Here is a 16995-nt window from a genome sequence, read left to right as displayed (position 1 = left end):
GGTATATGAGAGAGTTAGTTTAGACTGAATCAGGAGCTTGTAAGTCAAGGACGTGGGAGTGGTAAAGATCTGGGTGGCGGCGGCGGCGGCGGCGGCGGCGGCGGCGGCGGCGGCAGCAGTAGCAGTGACAAGGAGTGAGTGTGTGGAGTGAAGGAGCCCGTGGGGAACCAGCCTAAGCTCTGGCATCTAGTGTGGAGAACGGCTGCAGGGCTACTGTCCCCAGAGCAGCGTTGACTTGGTTTTTCTTGCTCCTGTTCCTTGTCTTTCCCACCCGATTCTTTGGCCTCCAAATAATTTTGTGAGTTATCTGAAGTCTTTCATTACTTTTGTTTTTTTGCTTAAATCAAAGTTAATACCTATAATATTTCTTTTGATGATGGTTTTTACTTGTCTTTTTTCTGTGTTTTCCTGCCATTAGACATAAGTTTGAGCTAGGCATGGTGGTAAGCACCTTTAATCTCAGCACTTGGGAGGCAGAGATAGGCAGTTCTCTGTGAGTTTGAGGCCAGCCTGGTCTACAGAGTGAGTTCAGGACAGCCGGGGCTACACAGAGAAACCTTGTCTCAAAAAACAAGCAAAAAAAGTTGAAAAAAACTCAAATTCATGTATCCATTTATTTTGTTTGTTTTGAGACAGGGTTTTTCTGTATAACCCTAGCTGTCCTGAACGCAATCTGTTCAGGCTGGCCTTGAACCCACAGAAATCTGTCTGCCTCTGCCTCCTGAGTGCTAGGATTAAAGATGTGTGCCATCACCATCTGCCCAATAAGTCCTTAAGTCCATAAAAGTTACTAAGCAAATTGGTGTTTTGTCATCATTTCAGGTATGTTACGATTTAGGTGCAGCGTACTTCCAGCAAGGCTCTACAAACTCAGCTGCCTATGAAAATGCCAGAGAAAAGTTTTTTAGAACTAAAGAATTAATTGCAGAGGTAAGTATGGTCATAAATGATGCATAATATTTGGTCCCTTAAAAACTTAAAGAAAAGCTGTGTTGAGTATCTGAGTGTAACCTGTTTGATTTTTAAGATAGTTTCACTGTGTGGCTCTGGGTGGCCTGGACTCCCAATGTAGACAAGGCTGGCCCAAGTGCTGGGATTAAATGATATGTAACACTGAACCCATTTCGGGGGTATGGCATCATGGTAGAATGTGGTTTTAGCAAGCACAAGTCCTTTGGTTCAATCCCGGCACCAACAAACCAATGTGCCTGTTGCAGAAAATTTGGAAAGTTAAAAAGAAATAGTACAAACTAGTTTTTAAAGATGTGTATTATTTCCTCATTATCTTAGTTTCTTTTCCTGTGGCTGTGATAAAATATCCAAAAGCAACTTAAGAGAACAAGGTTATTTTATATAATAGTTTGAGGTCCATCGTGCCAGGGAGTCACGGCAATAGGGACTGGAAGCAGCTGTTCATCTTGTGTCCCCTGTCATTAATTAGCGTACTAGCCAAGTGTGTGTGCACAGCTTTAGTTCCTGTCCTCAGGAGGGAGAGCCAGCCTGGTCTGTAGAACAAGCTTCTTAGGATTCAGATGATTACATTTTAAAAAGAATGATTGCTTTGTTCAGTTCTGGGTATGTGCACATGAGTCCTGGTTCACCAGGAGGCCAGCAGATGGTGTTTTGTCCCTTGGAGCTGTAGTTATAGGTGGTTGTGAGCCACCCAACGTGAGTACTGGGGACCAAGCACGTCCTCCGTGTGTGTCCTCTTAAGTACTGAGCCATCTCTCCAGCCTCAGATGATGGAATATTTAAGTGTGTAACTACTTTTTATTCTAAGAACATGGAAAATTGTTTTCATTTCCTTTTCTCATTAGAAAATTAATAGATACCCTCAAATTTATAATTTATTCTCTGTTCATCCATATTTGTAATGCTAAGGCTTGACCCTATGGTTCAGTCTGGTAGACAGGTGCTCTACCAGGGAGCTGCATCTCTAGCCCCAGGCTTACTTGCTAGAGCTATTAGAAATTGCTAATTTTGTGGAATTTTAGGTGTAATTATTTAAGACTCATTTGAAAATGTCTTTAGAAATGTTTTTGGTAGTAACATTTCTAATATTTTTGAGAGAAGATTGTTCTTTTTACTATCTTTTAAATCTGCTTGACGTATGGATTTTATGATGTAAAGACTCGCTGTAAGCCTTGTCACTCACCCTAATGCCTTCCTTGTCATACTCACTGAGTGATAATAAAGAAGTAAGAAAAGTAAGGGGCCAAACAATAAATAGCGCAGGTTTTGTGGACCACATTCAGACTCTCGAATGTTTGTTCTTTTCAACCCTGACCAGCAAAAGCAGACCACAGATTGCACTTGGTCAGTGAACAGTGTTTTGCTGATCTCTTCTCAAAACATTTAACCTTGTCATTATTTGGGATTCCTCTAGTTTTAAAATTTTCATTATCGTTTTCTTGTACTGTTAAAATGCACTAAGGAGTACTAGTCTGTTCTGTACGTTTCATTAACGGATAATGATATATAACTCTTACTTTACAGATAGGTTCATTATCTCTTCATTGTACCATAGATGAGAAGCGGTTAGCCGGCTATTGTCAGGCGTGTGATGTTCTTGTACCTTCTTCTGGTAATAACTCTCAGCAGTTGACTCCATACAGCCAAGTCCACATTTGTTTACGATCTGGCAGCTATCAGGTACGATGAAGTGGGATTCTAGAGATGTAGTTGAAAAGTTTTAGAAACAAACTGAGTTCAAATTCTGCTACCACCGTTTGCCAGGTGTGTGATGTAGAGTTAGTCACCTATGATGTCAGCCAGGCCTGAAAAATGATGTAACCCTTAATATTATTACCTCATCTTTTACGATTATCATGTGACTCGGGTGAGACATTATAGTTAGTCGTACATGTATTCACTGTTACTGAGAGAAAAGCTTGCCAGTCTTAAATCACTTCTCTAGGAAACTGTACAACTCTCAAAACCAGAAAGCCAGGCTTTACAATCACAGATAGGGAGGAAGCTTTATTCTTACGGAACCCGAGGTCTCGTTTGTGTCTTAGCTTATCTACCATCTCGACCATAGCAGGAGAATGTTATAATTAGTGTCCCATTTGGGCACTTGTCCTTCGATATTTTTGTTTGTTTTGAGTCAGAGTGTCTGTTCTGTCTCGATTTCACAGAGCCTGCTTCTGCTGGGATTGAAGGCATATGCCACCACATCTGGCTTTCCTGTGCTTTTTAATGAAAGCCACCATCAATAAGAGTTTGTGGTGGTGGTGAAGTCATTTTGAGAATGTTTTCATTCCAACGGTGTCTTTATGTTATTTAACTCAGAACAGTCAAGCTTAACTTTCACCAGTTTTTTTTTTTTTTTTTTCCCCCCCTCCACCGAGACAGGGTTTCTCTGTGTAGTTTTGCTGCCTGTCCTGGAACTCACTCTGTAGACCAGGCTGGCCTCGAACTCACAGAGATCCGCCTGCTTCTGCCTCCTGAGTGCTGAGATCAAAAGCATGCACCACCACTGCCTAGCTCCCAATTGAGTTTTTATCCCAGATTTATAATTCACTATCTTCATCTAAAATGTCATTTCTTTATCTATCCAAAAATACATGAAGAGGAAGATTGTAACTTGTATACTTTCTCCTTTTTCTCTTGTCCTTTTTTTTTTAAATCTGCTTTGTCTATGGGAGAAAATTAAATTTTTTTGAGGTGAACGATAGGTACTGGTGAATTAAAGTTGAGATATCTTTCAGTTAGATCTCAGCAATACAGGCTTATAGAGGGTTAGGCTCCAGTAGAGCAGTGGTTCTCTACCTCTGAGTCTTGACTCCTTTGGGGAGTTGAACGACCCTTTCACAGGAGTCGCATATCAGATATCCTGCGTATCAGTAATTTACATTGTAATTGATAATAGTAAAATTACAGTTATGAAGTAACAACAAAAATAATTCTATGGTTGAGGGTCACCACAACATGAGGAACTGTATCAAAGGGTCACAGTATTAGGAAGGGTGAAAACCACTGCTCTAGAGTAAAATAGGGATTATAACATGGCCCTTAAATATTTTTTTAATTAAAAAAAAAATAAGGTCAGCTGGGTGTGGTGGCATGTACCTTTAATATTAGCACTTGGAAGGCAGAGGCAGGTGGATCTCGGTGAGTTCAAGGCCAGCCAGATGTACATAGTTCCAGGCCAGTCGGCTGCGTATTAAAAGCCTGTTTCAAAAGCTCCTTCATGTGATAAGGTCTATGTAATAAGACCTTCAGAATGCTCCTCTTAGACACACGTTCCACATGATGGGTGGGGAGCGTAGGTGTAACGGGTAGCCAAGAAGGGGAGAGGGATTGTGTTGCAGCTCTGCAATGGATGGAAGTTGCATATATAGAAATTTTGTATCTTTCAGATGTCGTAGTTAGGTTTTTTGTTGGCTTTTCTTATTTGTTTATTTTCTTACTTATTTGCTTGTGGAGTCCAGGCTGGCCTCACTTCTTTTTGCCTCAGCCTCCCAAGTGCTCAATTAGAGGTGTATGATAGCACTCTTGGCTCAGGCTTGGTGTGGGTTTTGTTTTGTGTCTAGTTAGATGCAAAGGCTTCGTTAATTTGTTTCTCTCCTCTTTCTGTTTTGTGCTCCATGGTCTTGAACTTTGAAAAGGGGAACTATTTCTGTTCTTAATCTAATTTTAGAATTTTTCAAAGAAAATATCTTTCCAGTAAGATATTTGTATAATTCTCTTTAACTTAACGTATAGTTTAGGATAACATTGAACTTTTAATTCTCCTGCCTCTACTCCTTAGTGCTGAGATTACAGGCATGTACCACCATCCCCAGTTGTCTGTAGTAGTGCTGGGCATTGAGCCCAAGGCTTTGTTGATGCGAGGCAAGCAAACATTTTGCCAACTGGAGCTACATCCCTACCGTGTAGAAAGTGTGTCTTAAAGGAGCTGCCTTGGTTTTTACTTGGATGCAATTTTATGTCTTTGTTCTAGGAGGTAGTGCAGATTTTCATTGAAGACAACGTAGCCTTCACTTTACCTGTTCAGTTCCGGCAGTCAGTGTTAAGGGAGCTCTTGCAGAAAGCTCAACAGGGGTAAGTTGAAAAATTGGTGTTGATCTTTGACTAACAGTAGAAGTGCTCTGTGCGTTATTAAATTACACTTGCAAATTACAGGTCACTCACTGACATTGTTTTCACTTTTGATATAAGGGACACATGGAGACATTTTTTAAAAATTACTTGTTTTGATGTATATGGGTGTTTTCCTTGCATGGATGTCTGTATCTTATACATGAAGGTGTTGAATCTCCTAGAGCTGGAGTTTCAGACAGTTGTGAGGTGACATCAAACCCATGTCTTCCTGAAGAACAACAACTGCTCTTACTCACTGAGACCGCCCTTTAGCCCCAGTGGAGACATTTCCAAGTTCTTTCTCTAGCTTCTTCTCTAAGTACTTAAAGTGAGAAAGTTATGTGGAGCACAGCTCTGTTCTTATGCTTGGTTTTTAGAATTAAACTAACCTTTTCGTACATTTTTTGTGTGTTGGTATATGTTTAGTTGTGTACTTGAAGATCCTAAAATATTACTTCTCAAGAAGAAATGGTTCCATCCTTTTAACTTTTGTTTTGTGCTACTGTTCCCATTTTATAATAAAAGAAACATTCATGTTTCTACTTTTGTGTTCTGTAGAAATGAAGCTCTAGATGAAATCTGTTTTAAAGTGTGCGCCTGCAACACAGTACGCGATATTCTGGAAGGCAGACCAATTAGTGTCCAGTTTAATCAGCTGTTTCTTAGACCGAACAAAGAAAAAATAGACTTTCTCCTTGAGGTAAGGCATTGTTCTCCTGTGGAGATAGACCACTGCTTTGTTCTCACGCCTGTCCAGGGCTCGGCTTTGCCTTAGGCCTTTCTTCTCTGTGGTGTTGTCAGCAGTGGTAACAAACTGAGCGGCAGCTGCCTCTTCTGCCCTCCCCCTCTCCCCCTCCTCCTCCTCCGCCTCCTCCCCCCATCCTTCTTCCTCTTCTCCTCTCCCTCTTTTCCTCCCTCCCTCTTCCTCTTGTTCCTCCAGCCTTCTCTTCATCCTCACTCCCTTCTCTTCCTCTTTCCCTTCCACCTCTTACTCTTTTTCCCCTCCTCTTCCTCCCCCTTTTTTTAAAGACTGGATCTTGCTGTAGCCCAGGCCTCGAGTCTCTGTTCTTCTGCCCAGCTCCCAATGGTGAGGTAGGCACATGCCATCACATTGTGTTTGGATTCACCTTCAGACAGCTCTTTCCTCCTTTTCCTCCTGTCTCTCTGCTGCATCCTTCTTGGTCTTTCCCTGGCTGTTCTGCTCTGCTGCACTTAACACTGCACCCTAAGGTTCTGCTTTTTTTTTTGGTTTTTCGAGACAGGGTTTCTCTGTGTAGCTTTGCGCCTTTCCTGGATATCGCTCTATAGACCAGGCTGGCTTTGAACTCACAAAGATCCTCCTGCCTCCGCCTCTCAAGTGCAGGGATAAAGGCGTGCGCCACCACTGCCCGGCCCTGCTTTTTTTTTTTTTTTTTTTTTTTTGGTTTTTCGAGACACGGTTTCTCTGCGTAGCTTTGCGCCTTTCCTGGAACTCACTTGGTAGCCCAGGCTGGCCTCGAACTCACAGAGATCCGCCTGGCTCTGCCTCCCGAGTGCTGGGATTAAAGGCGTGCGCCACCACCGCCCGGCCTGCTTTTTTTTTTTAAAGTGAAAAATCTGTTTATTTATTGAGACAATAAATAAATGTATTTATTAAGACAGAGTCCAGGGTAGCCTCAAACTTAGAGTTCCACTTGTGTCTGCCTCCCAAGTGATGAGACTAAAGGCCTACACCACCACACTTGGCCTAAGATTCTGTGTGTGTCTGAGTTTATGTGCACCATGTGTGTGCATGTGCCTACAGAGGCCATAAAGCATCAGATGCCCTGGAATTGGAGTTACTACAAGCAGCTGTGAACTGTCTGTTCTGGGTGTTGGGAAGTGAACCCAGGTCTTCTGCAAGAGCAGTAAGTGCTCTTAACTGCTGAACCATCTCTCCATTCTCCATCATTTTGTTGTTGTTATTTTGTTATTTGAGGGTTTTTTTTTGTTTTGTTTTGTTTTGTTTTGTTTTTTTTGGATGCAGGGTCACTACAGTCTTGGCTGTCCTGGAACTGCCTATGTAGTCAGGCTGGCCTTGAACTCACGGAGAGTTCTACTTATGCCTCCCAGGAGCTGGGATTAAAGGCATGTGCCACCACCCAACTTCCCAACTTCAGCCCCTAATTATTAATTAAAAAGTATTTATTTTTAAAAATGTTTTATCATACTTATGTATTTGTTTATTGTATGTATATGTGTGTGCACAAGTAAATGCACGAAAGTGGAGGTCAGAAGACAATTTGCCGAGGTTGGAACTCAAAGATTATCATGCTATATCAAGCTCCCTTGCCTCTTGAACCATCTTGCCAGACCTGAAGATTCACTTTTATTTATCTGTATGAACATATGTACATAGGTGTACACACCTGTGTATGAGCTCAGAGGCCAGAAGACGGTGTTAGGTGTCCTCTTCTGTCACTCCCCACTTCATCTTGTGAGTCAAGATCTCATTGCTGACCTTAGAGCTTGTGTTTCTCCACTCTGTGGGAGTCCTCTTGTCTCTGATCCCTTGGAGCTGGGTTCGATGGCCTTGTGTGAGTGCTGGAGTCTGAGTTCTGCTCTTTAGAATTCTCAGAGCAACTGTTCAGTAGTTTCTCAGCTTTGTTTTGTTTTGTGATAAAGGCTGGCTGCTTAGCCTGGGGTGGCGTCAAACTTGACATCTTACTACCTTTGCCTTCTAAGTACTGGGATTGCAGGCATATGCAACCTTGCCTGGCTTTAAGTGTTTTATTGTATGGACTTGATGCATTGATTACAGGCATAATGAACTTTCTACATTTTTATCTCCAACATCATTGCTAATCTATAAAAAGTTTTCCTTATTGGACTGGAGCTGTAGCTCCATTGGTGGAATGCTTTCATAGCATGAACAAAAGCCCTCAGTTCATCCCCATCAACATGTAAAACTGATTGTGCTAGCACAGGTCTGTAGTTCCAGTGCTGAGATTATTGCAGGAGAAGTCCAAGGTCATTGTCAGCCACATAACAGATTGGAGGCCACCTGCAGTATATGTAACCCTGCCTCAAAAGAGAGTGAGGGAAGAAAGAAAACAACAATGAACTCATTTTACAATTAAAAGTAGAAGACCCCCCCCAAAAAGCATTGTCACTGTATTTAAATTCTCAGTCTCGCCTCTGCTGTCATAGGTATTTGGACTCCTACCTTTTTTGAGGGTGCTTGTCAATATTTTCCCCTCTTATGTGTTAGAATAATTTCTGAAACTTAGTATAAGACAGATCCTGTCTCCTATAATAGGAACTTAATGCCCCAGGTTATTCTTAATTCCATATGCCTGAACTTATGAAAATGGTCTGTTCCTCTTTCTTTAATGGGTTCTTATCTTGACTTTTGTCTTATATTACTTAACCAAATCAGTGATTAGTGATTGTGTTAGAGTTTCTATTGCTGTGAAGAGACACCGTGATCATGGCAACTCTTACAAAGGAAAACATTTAATTGGGGTGGCACACTTACAGTTCAGAGGTCTAGTCCATCACCATCGTGGTGGACGGCAGGCAGACATGGTGCTGGTGCTGGAGACTGAGAGTCCGACATCTTGACTTGCAGGCAACAGGAAGTAGTCATCTCACTGGGTGTGGCTTAAGCATATATGAGACCTCAAAGCCTGCCTCTACAGTGATACATTTCCTCCAGAAGGCCACACCCACTTCACAAATACCTTCCAATAGTGCCAGTCCCTTTGTGGGCCGATTCTTTAAAACTGCCACGGTGAGGCCTAAGAGCCCAGGTGTTTGGGGCACTGGAGGGATGGCTCAGTGGCTAAGAGTACTGGCTGCCCTTCCAGAGGATTCCCAGCACCTACATGGCCGCTCAAAAGGATCTGTAACTCCAGTGCCAGAGAATCCATCCAGCACCACCTCTGGCCTCTGCAGGCATCAGGCACGTACATGTTACACAGATAGATATCCAAGCTAAACATCCATACACATTTAAAAAAAAAAAAAAGAAAAGAAAAGCTGGGTGGTGGTGGCACAAGCCTTTAATCCCAGCACTCAGGGAGGCAGAGGCAGGTGGATCTCTGTGAGTTCGAGGCGAGCCTGGTCTACAGAGTGAGTTCCAGGACAGCCAGGGCTACACAGAGAAACCCTATCTCGAAAAAACAAAACAAAACTCTAAAACTTCTGTTGTTTGTAAATCTCAAAATTTCAAACTGAGATCCATATTCAAATGAAAACTACTCAAATTCCTAGGTATGTTCAAGATCAATAAACGTAGAAAAAGCTTCAGAGTCTTTGAAGGGAAACATGGCTGCTTTTCTAAAGTAAGTACCTTTTTTTTCTTTTTTTCTTTTTTTAAACTTGGAACTTAGTTTTATGAGAAAAGTGCTTTTTTTTTTTAAAGACATTTTAGTTTTTAAATTTGTACGAGTGTGTCTGTCTGTCTGTCTCTCTGTATGAGCACATGCCAGGGTGTGTGTGGATATAAGTGGACAGGCTAAAGGATTCTGTTCTTTCCTTGTATCATGTGTGCTCTGGGAATTAAGCCTGGCTTAGCAACAATGCTGTAACCCTGTGAGCTTCACTGTCCTCCTTGCACCTGTCACTGCCCTACCCCTGCTTTCGTTTTTTGAGATAGGGTTCTGCTACGAATATCCAGTTATTCTGAAACTCATTATCCTGTGACTTGGAGTCCTGGCTGCTGGGATTGAATGTGTGTGCTACCATCATGCCTTGCTGAGACACGTGTGTGTGTGTGTGTGTGTGTGTGTGTGTGTGTGAGAGAGAGAGAGAGAGAGAGAGAGAGAGAGAGAGAGAGATACTGGAGATCAAACCCAAGACTTGCACATGCTGGGCAGTACTCTGCTGATGGACTGCACTCACAGCATTTATTCCCTGGAGACTGGGGCTCACCATGTAACTTCACTGCAGTTGGCCCCACACTCTTACTTTTCCTTCCTTTGTTTCCCAAATGCTGAGATTGCAGGTGTGCACTGCCGTGCCCATCTGGCTACATAATTTACATAATTTATGAAATGGTGGCTTTTTAAAGTGGCTTATGAATAGTAATTGGTTGATAGGAATGTTTTTCCCAAACCAAAGTTTACACTCTGTTTTATAATGTTTCTTGCTGCTTTAGGAATGTTTGTCTGGGGTTGGAGGATCTGCAGTATGTCTTCATGATCTCTTCACATGAGCTTTCCATTACATTGTTGAGAGACGAGGAACGAAAGCTGCTTGTTGATCAGATGAGGAAGAGATCTCCTAGAGTGAATCTGTGCATTAAACCTGTGACTTCATTTTATGATATCCCAGGTTAGCCCTATTCTCACAGCTCACATTTCGCCCCTTTCAAGTTAATACTAAGATATTCCTAAGTCTTTCTTGGTATTTCAATAAGTATTTGTGAGAGTAATTAATAGAAACTCAGTCTATCTGCTGTGGTCAGATTTCTGTGTGAACAGTTCTTGGTTCTTGGCTGAGCCAGAGGCTGGTGGAGATTTGGGCATAGTTCATAAAAGGGTTTAGCTGGGGATAGACCCAGACAGACACTACTGCTAGTATGTTCTTGAGGGTAAAAGTATGGATGGAGCAGGGTTGGTAAGGGACCACAAGGAATTGTGATAGTCAGCCAGTGTGGCTGTGCTGTCAACTGCAGGCTAAGCATTTCACTTTGAGAATGTCATTTTTATCTTATTTGACTTTTCTCCCGTGTTTTGATCTTATCAATATGTATACAAAATACAGTTCTATTGTTAGTAAGAAACATTAGCCTAAAACCTAAAACCACACAGGTTGTGAGTCATTTACTTGGTTTATCCAAAGAAAATGTTTAGCTGTCTTCATCATTGGCTTTTAGCTGTCTGAATGTTCAGTATAAAGAATGATATTAACACATAAAACTGCCAGGTATGTGTTATTGAAGGCTGATAACTGAGCTGAAAAATTAGATTTTTTGTAGTCATTTGGGTGTTTTGTTTTTGTTTTGTTTGTGCGGTGCGAGGATGGGAATCTTCCTTCCTCTTTCTTTCCCCTTAAAAAGCATACATCTGGGCTGAGAGGACGGTCCTTGTCACCAAGCCTGTTGTCCCAGTTCAGTTCCCAGAACCTGTGTGGTAGCAGGAGAGAATCATCTCCTGCAGCTTGTCTTTTGACCTCCACATATATTCTTTTTTTTGAAAGACAAGAAGAAATTTTACTTGAAACTACTTTCCTAATTGAAAACAACATGTGATTAGTACAATTGGGTAAGAGACTATGTATAAAGTTCTCAAGTATTTTAAATCAATAACATGAATATTAACAGTCTAGATTAGAGAAGAGTATGGTGGGGTTGTGGGATTGGCCATCTTGAATACCAGAAGATCAGGCATGGGACTGGCCATCTTTAATTTCAGAAGAGCAGAGGCAGATGTAGGTAGACCTCTATGAATCCCACATATCTCCATATTCACAGAAGGTTACAGAGAAGTCCAAATACAAATGAGGTCCTGCTCATATGAAAGTAAACCTGGATTGCAAGCATGGATAACTTCAATGGCTCCAGTATAAAGAGACTCTGTCTCATTGGAAATCTCATTGTCTGGACAAGGTGTGCAATCATAGCAGCAAACAGCCTTGCCCTCGAGGGAAATTTTCCTGAATCCAGGCCCCCAGGACTCACTGCACACAGGCTGAGGAATCTTAGTTCAAGAGATCTTTTGGCCTTGGAGCTAAAGACAGTTGTGTGCCTCCACCCGGGTACTGGGAATTGAATCAAGGTCCTCTGGAAGAGTAGTCAGTGCTCTTAATTGTTGAGCCATCTCTCCAGCCCCATCATCCAGTCCTTTAACTACAATTCTAAGTGGTAGCTTTAGAACTGGAGACAGAATTTACTTTCTCCTTCCTTGGTGATTGGAACATTGATGTGGGTGTTTTCCTTTTAGGCATCAATTTACCTTTTTTTTTTTTTTCCCCTGATGCAAGCACATAACGGTCCTTTTATTCAGGTTCAGCCTGGGCTACTGCACAGCAGATGGAAGGAAATGTGGCCATGGCCACGAGCCCAGAAGTAGAGAGGTTTTTTTTGGGGGGGGGGGGCTGGTATTTATTTATTTGTTTGTTTGTTTATTCATTTATTCATTTATTCATTCATTTATTTATTTATTCTTTCTGTTATCAGCTTGATAAAGTACAAATTCTTATCCTAATAGTGAAACGTTTCACTGAGGCTTGTCCAGTGATTGAGTAAACCCAAAACTTATTATAAGCCACAGTCATTCTGGGGTCCCCCTGCTATGTAGCCTCCCTGGTTCTGGACCTCCACATATATTCTGTGGCATGTGGGCACACACACAAGATAAGTGTGAGAAATGGATTAAGAAACAAAAGCACATACTTCTTTAGTATTTGCTAATGATGTTGTATTCCATACACACTTTTATTAATACTTGTTCAAAAGGGAGAGTCTAGTTATCAATTATTTCCATATGGTCCACAAATTCTGAGTGCGAGTTAATTACTTTGACTGTTACATTTTTACTGTGTATTTTTTTTTTTAAGATTTATTTGTTGTGTATAAAGTGCTCTGCCTGCATGTATGCCTGCATGCCAGAAGAGGGTACCAGATCTCATTACAGATGGTTGTGAGCCACCATGTGGTTGCTGGGAACCTAACTCAGGACCTTGGGAAGAGCAGCCAGTGCTCTTAACCTTTGAGCCATCTCTCCAGCCCTTTTACTGTGTATTTTGAAAGATGCATTCACTTTACTAAGTGCATAAAAGTTGTGGTAGGTTTTCTGTGTGGGAATAAAGGTAGTATGTAATTTGAGTTATGTAAAATAATTCCATTCTCAAAATGGTTTCTACTTTTTTAACTTAAGGCACTTCACACATTCCATTTCTCTCAGTTGTATCATACTCAAAATTTTATATTTAACTTTGAGTTTAATCATTAGTTGAATTGGAGCTCTCTTCCTTAGCTTCAGCAAGTGTCAACATTGGCCAGTTGGAACATCAGCTTATATTGTCAGTGGATCCCTGGCGGATTAGACAGATTTTAATTGAATTACATGGTATGACTTCAGAGCGACAATTTTGGACTGTGTCCAATAAGGTAAGAAACTGTTAACAACAGGTATGAGTTTCTTTGTTTTATACTATATTCTAGGAGAAGTGCTATTCTCTGACTTTTTTTTAAATACTGAAGATGCCTTTAGTAGGTTGACTTTCTCTCTCTCTCTCTTTCTCTCTCTCTCTCTCTCTCTCTCTAAGATTTATTTATTTGTTATGTATACAGTGTTCTGTCTGCATGTATACCTGCAGGCTAGAAGAGGGCGCCAGATCTCACTACAGATGATTGTGAGCCACCATGTGGGTGCTGGGAATTGACTCAGGTCCTCTGGAAGAACAGCCAGTACTCTTAACTGCTGAGCCATGTCTCCAGCCCCTAGTAGACTTTCATATGACCACAATTGTACCTTCAGCATTGATGGTGGAAAGAAAAAAGGAAAACACACACATACAAATTCAGTAACGTGAACATAGTTTAAACACATCTGTAAATATGGGTAAAAAGTGTATTATATTATATTATATCTTTATGGGGTTCAAGGCTGCTGTTGTTGTCTTTTTTGTTTCTGGTTCTGAGAATTGAACCCAAGGCCACTGAGGTATACCTCCAACCCTTGTATTTTTATTTTATTTTACTAATATTTTTTGTTCTTTGAGAGTTTCATGCATGTATACAGTGTGTTTTGATCATACTTACTCCCACTCATTTCCCAACTCTTCCCAGACCTCCACTCACAACCCCCTCCCAACTTCCTTTTCTTTCTTTCTTTATTGCCTCTTGAACCCAACTCATACCGGCCCATCTATCTGTACATGGGTTTGGGGCAATGTCCTGGAGCATGGGCTTGAAGAAAACTCCCTGCCCTAGCAGCCTTCACCTACCAGTGCTTCCTCAGCTTTGGTGGGGAAGGCGTCGTGAGTCCCTCCCCACCCATGCTGGAATTCTGACCTGTTTGATCTCCTGCTAAGTGTTCTTACTTCTGGCCAGGTGTAATGCTGCATGCCTTTACTTCCAGCACTCAGGAGGCAAAAGCAGGTGGACTTCTTGAGTTCCAGGCTAGCCTGGTCTACAGAGTGAGTTTCAGGACAGCCAGGGATATATAGACAACCTATGTAGGTTTTTTCCAAGACACCTTTTCTTGAGGGGGTCGGGGGGGAGTGGTTTTGCTTTTTATTGTTATCTTGAAATCTACAGGTTCCACTTTGGAATCAACTTATTTGAAACTTTTTTATAATACTTATTTCTTTAAAACGTTCATGCATGAAAATAACTTTCAAAGTAGTGTTTCAAACTGGAAACACAAGTGTATACCTCTGATCCCAGCATGCAAGAAGCTAGGGTAGGAGCATCCAGAGTTCAAGGCCAACTTGCATTACAGACTGGGACCCTGTCTCAAAAATATAGTAAAAATAAAAATACATAAAATACACTTGGAGTGGATTGTAGTTTATAGGGAAAAGGCAGTAACCATGGGAGAAACTTGCGGTAATATGGCAGTGCTTTTTGACAGATTTGGTTGTAAGGCCAGCCTGTAAAGCTGAGCCCTCTCTCCAGCTCTTTGGCAGTGTTTCTCACTGCATCTTCTTGGTGACACTCTTTAAGAAAAGCCTGAAATACATTTATGTTTTATAAGGCTTAAATACACAAATGCAGTGACATGGAAATTGTTCTCAATATTAATGAATTCTTCTGGTATTTATGGTATTTATTGGTGTTAATTTGTTTTTGTTGTTGTTTTTCTTTTTCAAGACAGTGTTTCTCCATGTAGCAGCTCCGGCTGTCATGGAACTAGCTTTGTAGACCAGACTGGCCTTGAACTCAGAGAGATCCATTGCCTCTGCCTCTTGAGGTTAAGGATGCAATATTTATCTTTTAAATGCATTTGAAAGCCATTGAGAGATTCTCACCTAGATTTGCTTTCTACTGTGTGTGTGTTTATGTATTTTCATTATGTATTTTTTTATTTTTTTTAGTGGGAAGTACCTTCTGTATATAGTGGTGTTATCTTAGGAATCAAGGACAATTTAACAAGAGATTTGGTTTACATTCTCATGGCCAAAGGTTTACACTGCAGTACTGTTAAGGTGAGTGAAAATGTGCAAGAAACATTTGTTCAAGCCCTCTTCAGAGGTTGGGGAGATGATCAGTGGATAAAGCGCTTGGTGCATGGCATGAGGACCTGAGTTCAGATGCCCAGAACTCACGTAAAGTCAGACATGGCAGCAGGACCCTGTAATCCTTGCACTCCTAGGGTGAGGTGAAGTGGAGACAAAAGTCTAGGCTCCAGAAGTCTAGGCCCAGATAGCTTGGTGTAGTCAACAAAACCGACAAAGAGATCTTGTCTCACACAAAGTAGAAGGTGAACACCAACCTGAAGTTGGCCTCTTGACTTCCACATACATGACATTCGACATGCACCACACACACAAATGGGCACACACCATATACTTCTCTAATCAGAACAAAAATCCTATTTTAATAATTTCAGGAGAAAGGAATGAAAGCTGATTGTTTCCAGATCTGAAAAATATTTTTGTTTTTAATTATATATCGGTATGTGTCTGTGTGTGGACATGTGCATAATGTGTGCAGGTGCCCTTGGGTGCCAGAGGTATCAGATCACATTACTTCGGAGTTACAGGAGGTTTTGCACTCTCAGACGTGAGTGCTTTGAACTGAACGTGGGTCCTCTTTGAGAACACATGTGCTCTTGCCTGCTGAGCTCTCTCTCCAGTCCTTACTTCCTGGTTTTAATGTACAGGATGGAGTCCTACAGCAGAGCACCATCAGCTCGACGACGATGTGATAAGTATAGATACCACACAAATACAAAACAGGAAAAGATAGCAAGTTTGGAAAGATGGCTCATCAGTTAAGAGCACTTGCTGCTTTTGTAGAGGACCTGGTTTGGTTTCCAGTACCCATGTGGTGGCTTACCAACATTCTAAATTCAGTTCCATGGGGTCTAATGCCCACTTTATGGACACACCCACTGCACATACATACAAACAAAACACTCATGCACAAAATAAAAATAGTCTGTGACTGGTGGTGGTGGTGCAACCCCTTGTTTTAAAGATTTATTTTTACTTTATATGCATTGGTGTTTTGCTTGATGTATGCCTGTGTGAGGGTGTTGGATCCCCTGGAACTGGAGTTACAGACTTGTGAGCTACCATGTGAGTGCTAGGAATTGAATTCTGTATTGAAAAACCAAAAGAGAAAGGTGATTTTTTGTTTGTTTGTTTGTTTTTTATTTGTGCTTTGCTTGTATGTATGTCTGTGTGAGGGTGTTGTATCCTGGAATTACAGAAAGTTGTGAGCTACCATGTGGGTGCTGGGAATTGAACCTGGATTCCCTGGAAGAGTAGTCAGTGCTCTTAACCACTCAGCCATCTCAGAGAAAGTCTTTAAGGAAAAGAGAAGCATTTGGGTGTGATAGTACATGCCTTTACTTCTAGCATTTGGGAGGAAGAAACAGATCTTTGTGAGGTTGAAGCCATACTGGTATGCATAGGCAGTTCTGGACAGCCATGGCTGCATCTTGTGGTCCTGTCTAAGAAACAAACAAAACAAAGTGACTAGCAGGACACTGCAGTGCTGCCCCGACTCCAGGAAGGTAGCTGCAAAGACCTTTTACTGTGAGGGCTGCTACCTCATCGTAATTGGGGAGTCACCATGTTGGCATGAGAAAGGGATTGGGAGAGTGTCAATGCTAGTTTGCAGTGGCATGAGTAGGAAACATAGATGATTACATTTGTTTGATTTATTAGGTAGTTACACAGTCGATATGCAAAGTAGGAAACACAGATGATTACATTTGTTTGATTTATTAGGTACTTACACAGTCGATATGCAAAGAGTGTGGAATGTGAAAC

General features: G+C 41.5%; 1 protein-coding gene across 1 annotated transcript in view; it reads left to right on the top strand.

Moving 5' to 3' along the window:
* The window catches only part of Ints8 (integrator complex subunit 8), a 51154-nt gene that overhangs the window by 12845 nt on the left and 21314 nt on the right, over positions 1 to 16995 (top strand). Inside the window, exons 7-14 of the mRNA XM_059253843.1 lie at positions 823 to 930; positions 2497 to 2652; positions 4946 to 5046; positions 5644 to 5785; positions 9319 to 9389; positions 10205 to 10380; positions 13026 to 13159; positions 15091 to 15201. Of these exons, the coding sequence (XP_059109826.1) occupies positions 823 to 930; positions 2497 to 2652; positions 4946 to 5046; positions 5644 to 5785; positions 9319 to 9389; positions 10205 to 10380; positions 13026 to 13159; positions 15091 to 15201 (999 nt within the window). The remainder of the gene's footprint in view (positions 1 to 822; positions 931 to 2496; positions 2653 to 4945; positions 5047 to 5643; positions 5786 to 9318; positions 9390 to 10204; positions 10381 to 13025; positions 13160 to 15090; positions 15202 to 16995) is intronic.

The sequence above is a fragment of the Peromyscus eremicus genome, chromosome 2 (genome assembly GCF_949786415.1).
Source record: "Peromyscus eremicus chromosome 2, PerEre_H2_v1, whole genome shotgun sequence".
NCBI lineage: Eukaryota > Metazoa > Chordata > Mammalia > Rodentia > Cricetidae > Peromyscus > Peromyscus eremicus.
The sequence above is the reverse complement of the archived record's forward strand: the minus strand, read 5'-3'. Positions and strand labels throughout refer to the sequence as shown.